The sequence below is a fragment of the Zingiber officinale genome, chromosome 7A (assembly GCF_018446385.1).
Source record: "Zingiber officinale cultivar Zhangliang chromosome 7A, Zo_v1.1, whole genome shotgun sequence".
NCBI classification, from domain to species: domain Eukaryota; kingdom Viridiplantae; phylum Streptophyta; class Magnoliopsida; order Zingiberales; family Zingiberaceae; genus Zingiber; species Zingiber officinale.
Window position 1 is genome coordinate 98,938,545 of NC_055998.1, and position 8,208 is coordinate 98,946,752.

At 36.0% G+C, this 8,208-nt stretch overlaps 1 protein-coding gene across 1 annotated transcript; it reads left to right on the forward strand.

Moving 5' to 3' along the window:
- Positions 1-3,831: 3,831 nt before the first annotated feature.
- Positions 3,832-4,854, forward strand: LOC121999555 (glutathione S-transferase T3-like). Its single transcript, XM_042554219.1, has one exon. It carries the CDS (start codon positions 3,832-3,834, stop codon positions 4,852-4,854), a length of 1,023 nt encoding a protein of 340 aa, XP_042410153.1.
- The last annotated feature ends 3,354 nt before the right edge of the window (positions 4,855-8,208 follow it).

Genomic DNA, 8,208 nt, shown 5'->3' on the forward strand with positions numbered 1-8,208 from the left:
CGTTACTATGGCATTTTAATTATCACGAGAGGAATATAAAATGTTCTATCTTTTGGATGATTAATTCCATCATGAATGATTATTTTTCCAGGACATCTCCCCGGCAAATTGATGGATATAATATAGAGGCACATTCTTTCTTCCTCTCGCAATTGGAAGCAATGGAGTCCATATCATGGTTAGATCTTAACAACTTTACTAGAACTGCTTCCTTGTTCCTTTGTTCTCCGAATGTCATCTTCTACATCTTCCATCAAATGGTGTCCTGGTCTTGTAAGTGATAAGCAACAAACTTCATCTTTTCTGTATCAATGCAGGTCAGATATCCAAATATACCTTTTAGGTTATATAACTAGGTACGAGCAGTCTAGGATCAAAATTTCCATGAAACATGATATATCGATCCTTTATTGATTGTGATAATATTGGCATACATGTCTTGTCCATTACCCAATGATAGTGTCAGGCGGGTATTGTTATTAGGGCGGGTATTGTTATTGGTGTTTCCTGAGACCATGCTCCTTGATCTTAAATAGGTTGTTAATGGCCCCGACTCTGCTTTCCAACTCGGTATTAGTCGGTGCTATAGAAGAATCTACATTCTCTACATCAGGTTTGGGTCCCTAAGTGTCATCTAGTCGCATCCATGGTCGACCCTGACCATGACTACAAATAAGGCTAACTCAATAAGTGTCATCATGCTAAAACTAAGGGAGTGAGTATCTAATAAACATATATAGAAACGATTACACACTCCAACACTGTTGGAAAGAGTCTAACCAATCATACCTTAATTCCTACAATATTTAATTTGTCCAGCAATAAACTAAATAGGGTAGAGAACCCAAAAGGTCCACTAGAGATATATCTTACTCTCCTATAGCTCAGAGATGCCCTTCAGCTTGTTTTGTATCCCAAACTTAAAAAAAGAAAAATCATAAATCGAAATAAGATGGAAATCTCAAAAACACAAAACCCAACATTTCGAACTCGAACCATGCTCTAATATCAATAAAATTGTCATGCCTCGAGAGTATCCTCATCTGCAAGACCGGACAATACCCCCTAGTGATAATATAGGAAATAATCATACCAACTAATTTAAAGTCAACACGAACACCAATCCGATATAAAAATCACTAAGTTTTTTTAAATGATGATGCATGCATGAACATGTGAGCCTACTCAATTGAATAAGGTAAAAGTCATACTATTCTAACAAAACTTCAAAATTGATACAGAAAGAAAACTGTAAATACAAACAGCGGAGAAATAAACCAAGGAAATCCAAATAAATAGAATTGGCAACCAGAACCTCTGAGCGACTCAACATATCTTTTATTTGCTAATCTAGAAATAAAGGAAAAATAAAGGGTAGTGAGTACAACAACTCAGTGAGTATAAGAAGATAGTGTATAATATTATACATATAAGGAAATAAAAAAAACTGTCTTAGTAAAATAGTTACTACAAAAGTAAGAGCACTAATATAATCATCTGTTAACCAAAAGCTTAACCAACAATATAACGCTCAACTAACCTGCTCAACCAAGTATAACCAATATATCGAAAGTACATACAGTACATCTAAAACTCTATTTGCATAAACTCAGTACATAATAAACATATAACAAGTCCTAATTGCGCTCAACAACATACTACCACGAATGAGTCTCATGGGCAGTCAGAGTATTCACTATCTGCGGGCGACAATATACGCTACCACCATCTGGTCTAGTGGGCAGATATGATGAGGTAGGTATCTAGCTCCTTAGCTACTAACTACGGGCGACAATACATGCTACCACTATCTGGTCTAGTGGGCAAATATGATGAGGTAGCTATCTAGCTCCTCAACTACTAACTACGGGCAACAATACATGCTACCACCATCTGATCTAGTGGGCGGTCAGAGCATATACATGTTACTGTTTATGGACGACAATACATGCTATTACTACTTGGTCTAGTGGGCAGACAAGATGTGTATCTATCTAGCTACGGATTGCGGGCGACAATATACACTACCACTATCTGGTCTAGTAGGTAGTCCAGAGATAAATATATACACAACAATAATAACTAAACAAACTGAAATAATCACATCCAAGGGTAAAGCTCTATAAGTTATACTATGATATCATAAACATAATGACATAAGTATAAATAGCATGGATAGCAACGTGACTGCATGGATATCAAATAGATCAAACTAAATACAGACAACTAAGTATCAACTCAAGAAGCAAATAGAGTGTAGTCAAGGTAAGCAGTAATTATTGTCTAATCAATATATGATAATAAATAATCATGCACTAAGATTAAAGAAATTACTGGGGACAAACAGGAACTATCACCTAATATGTAGATCGTTATAATCACCTTCAAGTCGAGGGTCTCTATCAAACTTGAATCCTTAGTAATCGTGACGGCGGTGAGGGCACTGGTCAGTGCCATCGTTCTCGCGGCGAAGCGGCATGTGCAGCGATCAAACACTCCAACAATTAACAATACACCTAAGATTCGAATCTTAACTATAACGCATTGCAGAGTATTTTTTCTCTAATATGATGATAAATCTAAGGACGTTGATCCCTCAGGACGAACAATCACGAATATTTTCTAAATTATTTGGTGGACGAAATGAGAGACAGGACCATCTACCACAGAATTAATAGGATTGTAAAATTTGAATACTTGATTATAAAAAAAATAACATTATTACAATTCATCGTGGCTCTTAAGTTTCAAAATTTAAGCTCCCCTCCAATTCCAATATAGCATCTCAAACACATGGTTGTTATGCTTATAACTCAATCCTATCTAATCTATAAGATCCACAGCTTTTTCCGATTTAAGTCTCCAACCATCTAACATCCCATCCAAGTATTTATACACATAATATGTATATCAAAAATATTAAAAAAATTATGCAATAGATGAATTAGGCTAATAAAACCCAAACATATGAATTATAAAAAAAATAAAAAATTACCACTTATTTAGACAATATTGACCCTAATTAAGAAAGCTTCCATCAACAAAGCTTACTTCCATCGTATAACAAAATATACTTTTCTTAAAGTATATATACGCTTCAACAAAGCTTGTTGGATGTAAACTCATAAAAGATCATTAAATATAACTATTGAAAAAATCTATCAACATTAAAATCTGAAACTAACCCTAAGAACATCCGCAACGCCGCGTTAAAGCCACGTTATAATGGCATTGTAGCTTTAACGCGGCGTTGCAGATCGCCACGTTAATATTAATCGCTTGAACGTGTTCAGAAGCTTGAACGTGTTCAAGCTGCATGGGGTGGGCCAGGGCTGGCCCACCCCATGTTATATATATAATTTTTTTATTTTATTTATTAAAAAATTTATAAATTTTTAAATTAAAAAGGTAATAAAACGGTTAGTTTTTAACGGTTATTTTTTAATGGTTAGTTCAAAATTTCATCTATAAATATCCATCAATATGTACACATATTTTCATTTCAACTCACTATTCTTTCAATTCTACTTTCTAAATTCTCTCCCTATCTATTTTTTCAAGTTCCTACCATCTTATTTTCTATCTGAAATGGATGAAAATAATAGGGTATTTTTTATAAATTTCTTGAATTCTACAAACAACTCGCAAGAATATTCATCTTCCCAAAATCCATAAATTCCACCAAATTATCAATACTCACTTCCATTTCCCAATATGTCGTTTCCTCCACAAAATCTTCAAAATTTCCAAGGTTTTGGAAATTCTATGAATCATCTGAATTATGCCCCTCGAGGTCCATATTAATCGCTTCCAACTGAATATTGGCAAAACATGAGTCATCCGTATTTCACGCAGTCGGTTGTTCATGGATATGGTACCCCACTTACAACTGGTATGTCTTTCACTCCTTCGATGTCGAATGAACCTGCAACTCCAACTTTTATCCTGGAGACTCAAATTTCCAACCGTGAATCCCTAATTGAGGTGGTCAATTTAGAAAAGGCGGTTTTAAATGATGAGGGTATAAGAAAACGTTCAAGTTGGACAAAGGTTGAAGACGAGGTCTTAGCGAGAAGTTTTGTCACTATCAGTGATGATCCAATAATCGGCAATGATCAAAAGGCGGATGCTTTTTGGGGACGGGTTGCAAGTTACTACAATGAGAATCTTCCCCTAGGTTCAAACACCATAAGTGCAAATGTTATACGATCACATTGGCACAATACAATCCAAAAGAAGGTATATCGATTCAACGCAAATTACAATAATGTTTATAGTTTATATCGAAGTAGTCACAGTGATGAAGATATATTGAGGTTTGCGTACGAAAAATATCGATCCGAAAATAATGGCGTTGCATTCAATCTCGAACATGTGTGGAGAATTGTCAAAGATCGCCCAATGTTTATTCCACAATTCGCTGATCACTTTGTGGCCACAAAGAACACGAGGACCTCAGAGTCGGGAGCAAGCAACATCTCCTCCAACCAAGATGTGAGTATAGACCTAGATTATGAAGATACTCATCCAATGGGACAAAAGGCAACAAAAAGAAAGGGAAAAGACAAAGTAAAATCGACCATGGAGGATCTGACAATAAACTACAATAATATTATTACAAAGTTCACTGAGTACAAAGGCGTGAAGAAGTCCGAAGTCGATTTGAAACAAAAACAACTCGAAGTAGAGGAGATTAAGGCAAAAGTTGCATTGTCCAAATCTGAAGCTAAGAATCATCGCTTGAAGTTGAAGGAGTATGAAATATTGAACAAAGACACCTCGCATATGACAAAGGAGCAGCTTATCATACATGAATGCCTATGCCAGGATATTAGGTCGAGATGGAATATCTAACTTGTTTACTCAACGTTCATTTTCTAGTATTATTATATTTTCGAGTGATTGTAATTTTTAATTATTGTATTTCTCATTTCGATTAATGTGATTTTTAATTATTATAATTTTGCAAAATAATCGTTATAAACAAGCCTTGGAAACTAGCTGTTACAACTAGCCGTTGGAAACTAGCCATTGCAAACTAAGCGTTATAAACTAACCGTTGCAAATTAGTCGTTGTAAACTAGCCGTTGCAAACTTACCATTGCAAACTAACCGTTGCAAATTAGCCATTGCAAACTAGTCGTTGCAAACTTACCATTGCAAACTTACCGTTGCAAACTACCCGTTGCAAACTAGCCGTTGCATGAGAAAACCAATATATATAGACACATTGTGCTACAAGATTTTCATTCGACTATCATACCATTTCTCAAACACATATACTAAAACATGTTTCCTCCAAAAATGTCTCATTCAATAGGCAGCTCTAGCTCAAGTTCCAGCTCGACAAGCAAAGACGAAGTCCATGTTGAAATCGATGAGAAAGCTTATGATCCGGGTGAAGAATTGATGTTATTGGTTCTTTAACAACACCAACAACTTATGGATGCATATCAGAGGAAGGGCACGCGTAGAAGAAGGTTCGTCCAAAGAAATCATGAAGTCGGGCATGAGAGGCTCGTCAATGATTATTTCTCTATAACCCTGGTGTATCATGATGAAATATTTCGAAGACGATTTCGAATGCGAAGAGAGTTATTCCTCCGCATAGTGAATGCATTAGAGAATCATTTAGCATTTTTTCAACATAGGGGTGATGCTGTACGAAGAAAATGTTGTCACCACTACAAAAATGCACCGCCGCGATTCGTCAACTAGCTTACGGAGTCCCTGCCGATCATCTTGACGAGTACCTACGTATGGGTGAATCAACTGCCATCAGGTGCCTTTTCAATTTTTGCGAATACGCGGTTGAAATATTTGGTGATAGGTACTTGAGAAGACCAAATGCTAATGTTGTCCAACGTCTTCTTCAAATGCATGATGAGAGACATGGCTTCCCTGGCATGTTAGGTAGCCTTGATTGTATGCACTGGAAATGAAAAAATTGTCCAGTTGCTTGGAAAGGTCAATTTACAAGGGGGCATGGGTCACCAACAATCATACTTGAAGTGGTCGCGTCTCATGACTTGTGGATATAGCATGTATTTTTTGGGGTCGCCAGTTCACGTAACGATATTAACGTGTTATATGAATCTCCCATATTCAACAACGTCTTGCAAGAAAATATGTCAGAGATTAATTTCACAGTGAACGACACTGCATATACGAAAAGCTATTATCTAACAAATGGAATATATCCCGAGTGGGCTACTTTTGTTAAGGCTTTTCCTTGTCCGGAGGATCCCAAGAGAAAGTTGTTTAAGGAAAGACAGGAGTTTGTAAGAAAAGATGTTGAACGGGCATTTGGGGTGCTCCAATCGCGATGGGCAATTGTCAGAGGTCCAGCTCATTATTGGTATAGGAAAATGTTAAAACAAATCATGTTAGCATGCATTATTTTGCATAATATGATTGTTGAGGATGAGGGAGGTCACATGACAAATTGGTACAATGATGAAGGTGACGAACCCGCACAACCTATCCATGGCTCAAACCGAGGATTTCAAGATTATCTTCGAACAAATTCTGAGCTACGTGACACTCAAGTTCATCACCAACTTTGCGCCAACTTAGTTGAGCATATCTGGGGCAATACAACAACAATCCGTGAATTAGTATTTCATATATTATTTTTAATTTCATAATTGTATGATTTATTTAAGTGATTGTTACGTTTCAATTTCATAATTATATGGTAATTTAAAATAAATTTTATTTTCCCAGCTTTGTAATTTTAGTCGCTCAGTTGTGATAGATCGATTAAGCGCGATAGAGAGGGGGGGGGGGTGAATATCGCGTATTTAAAAACTTTTTCTTTTAACTTTGAAAGCAGAGTCGTGCATAGCGGAAAGTAAAAGAATAGACAAGTTTGTTTACTTCGTTCGGAGTCTAGGTCGACTCCTACTCGAAGGCCCGCGGTCCTTGACCGCACCGATGGGAAAAGCACTATAACTAGGGATGTAATCGAGCCGAGCCGAGCCGAACTCTTGAATGTTTGAGCTTAACTCGTTTAAAATCGAGCCGAGCTCGAGCTTTATTTAACGAATATATTCATGGCTCACAAGCTTTTATCGAGCCTAAATGAGCTTAATAAATATAAATCATAAATTTAAATATTCATTTAAAACTAAATTATATATTTAGAGAAAATTATAATATTATTATTAAAATTTATCATTTTATTCTAATAAATAAATTTAATAAATTTATCTATATTTTTCATAAGTAGAGTATAAAATTTATAAATTTAATATCAAAACTATTATTTTTTTTTATTTAAAAGTTGCTTAATGAGCTTAACGAACGTGTTCACGAGCTAACGGGCTAAATATTGCGAAGCTTGAGCTTGGTTTGTTTATCTTAACGAGTCTCATTAAACGAGCTCAAATGAGCTTTTATCGAATCGAGCTTCGAATAGCACGCCAGCGATTTGGTTCATTTACACCCCTAACTATAACCCTTCTTTCCAAAATCATCAGAAAGAAGTGGATCGTACAGATACAAAGATGTAAGATAGTAACACTCCTACTATCTTATATGAAATTAAGTGCAGTACAAAATAAATATACTGACAGTAGGATTTGAAAGTTGAAGCTCGGTCGGCACTAACAGATGGAATGACTTGCAGAGTTGATGAAGATTTGTAGCACGAGCAGCTTGCAGAAGAGAACTTAAGTCGATTAGAAAGCGTCTCTCAGCCTCAGACTTTGAGCCTCCTTTTATAGGTATACTGGACGTTCGGTCGACCGATCCTCCTGTTCGGTCGACTGAACATGCTCCCCTCCTTCCTGACTGGAGTCTGACGCTGGCTCGATATTCTGCATTAACTGTTCTTTAATGGTTCAGTCGACCGATCCATCTTTTCTGTCGACCGAACAAGCTCTTTCCCTGTTCGTCGAAATCTGCCGAGATCTTTATTTAATGCGCCTTTAATGTTGATTGGATCGGTCGATGATAACCATGATTTTACTGTATTATTTTGATTCATATATGCATGGTTTGATGTTGATTTCATAGGTTTAAATCATGGTTACATCACATTTTATGCATTATATAGATTTTAAACCTAATTACAAATTATTGTATTTTTTATGTTATTTGATGTTAATATTTGATTCTTATTTTGTAGGCATCAAAGGATCTTAGATTTGGATCTATTTGGACCAAATTTTTGTTCGAAACGGAGTTTAAACGAGACGATCAAGC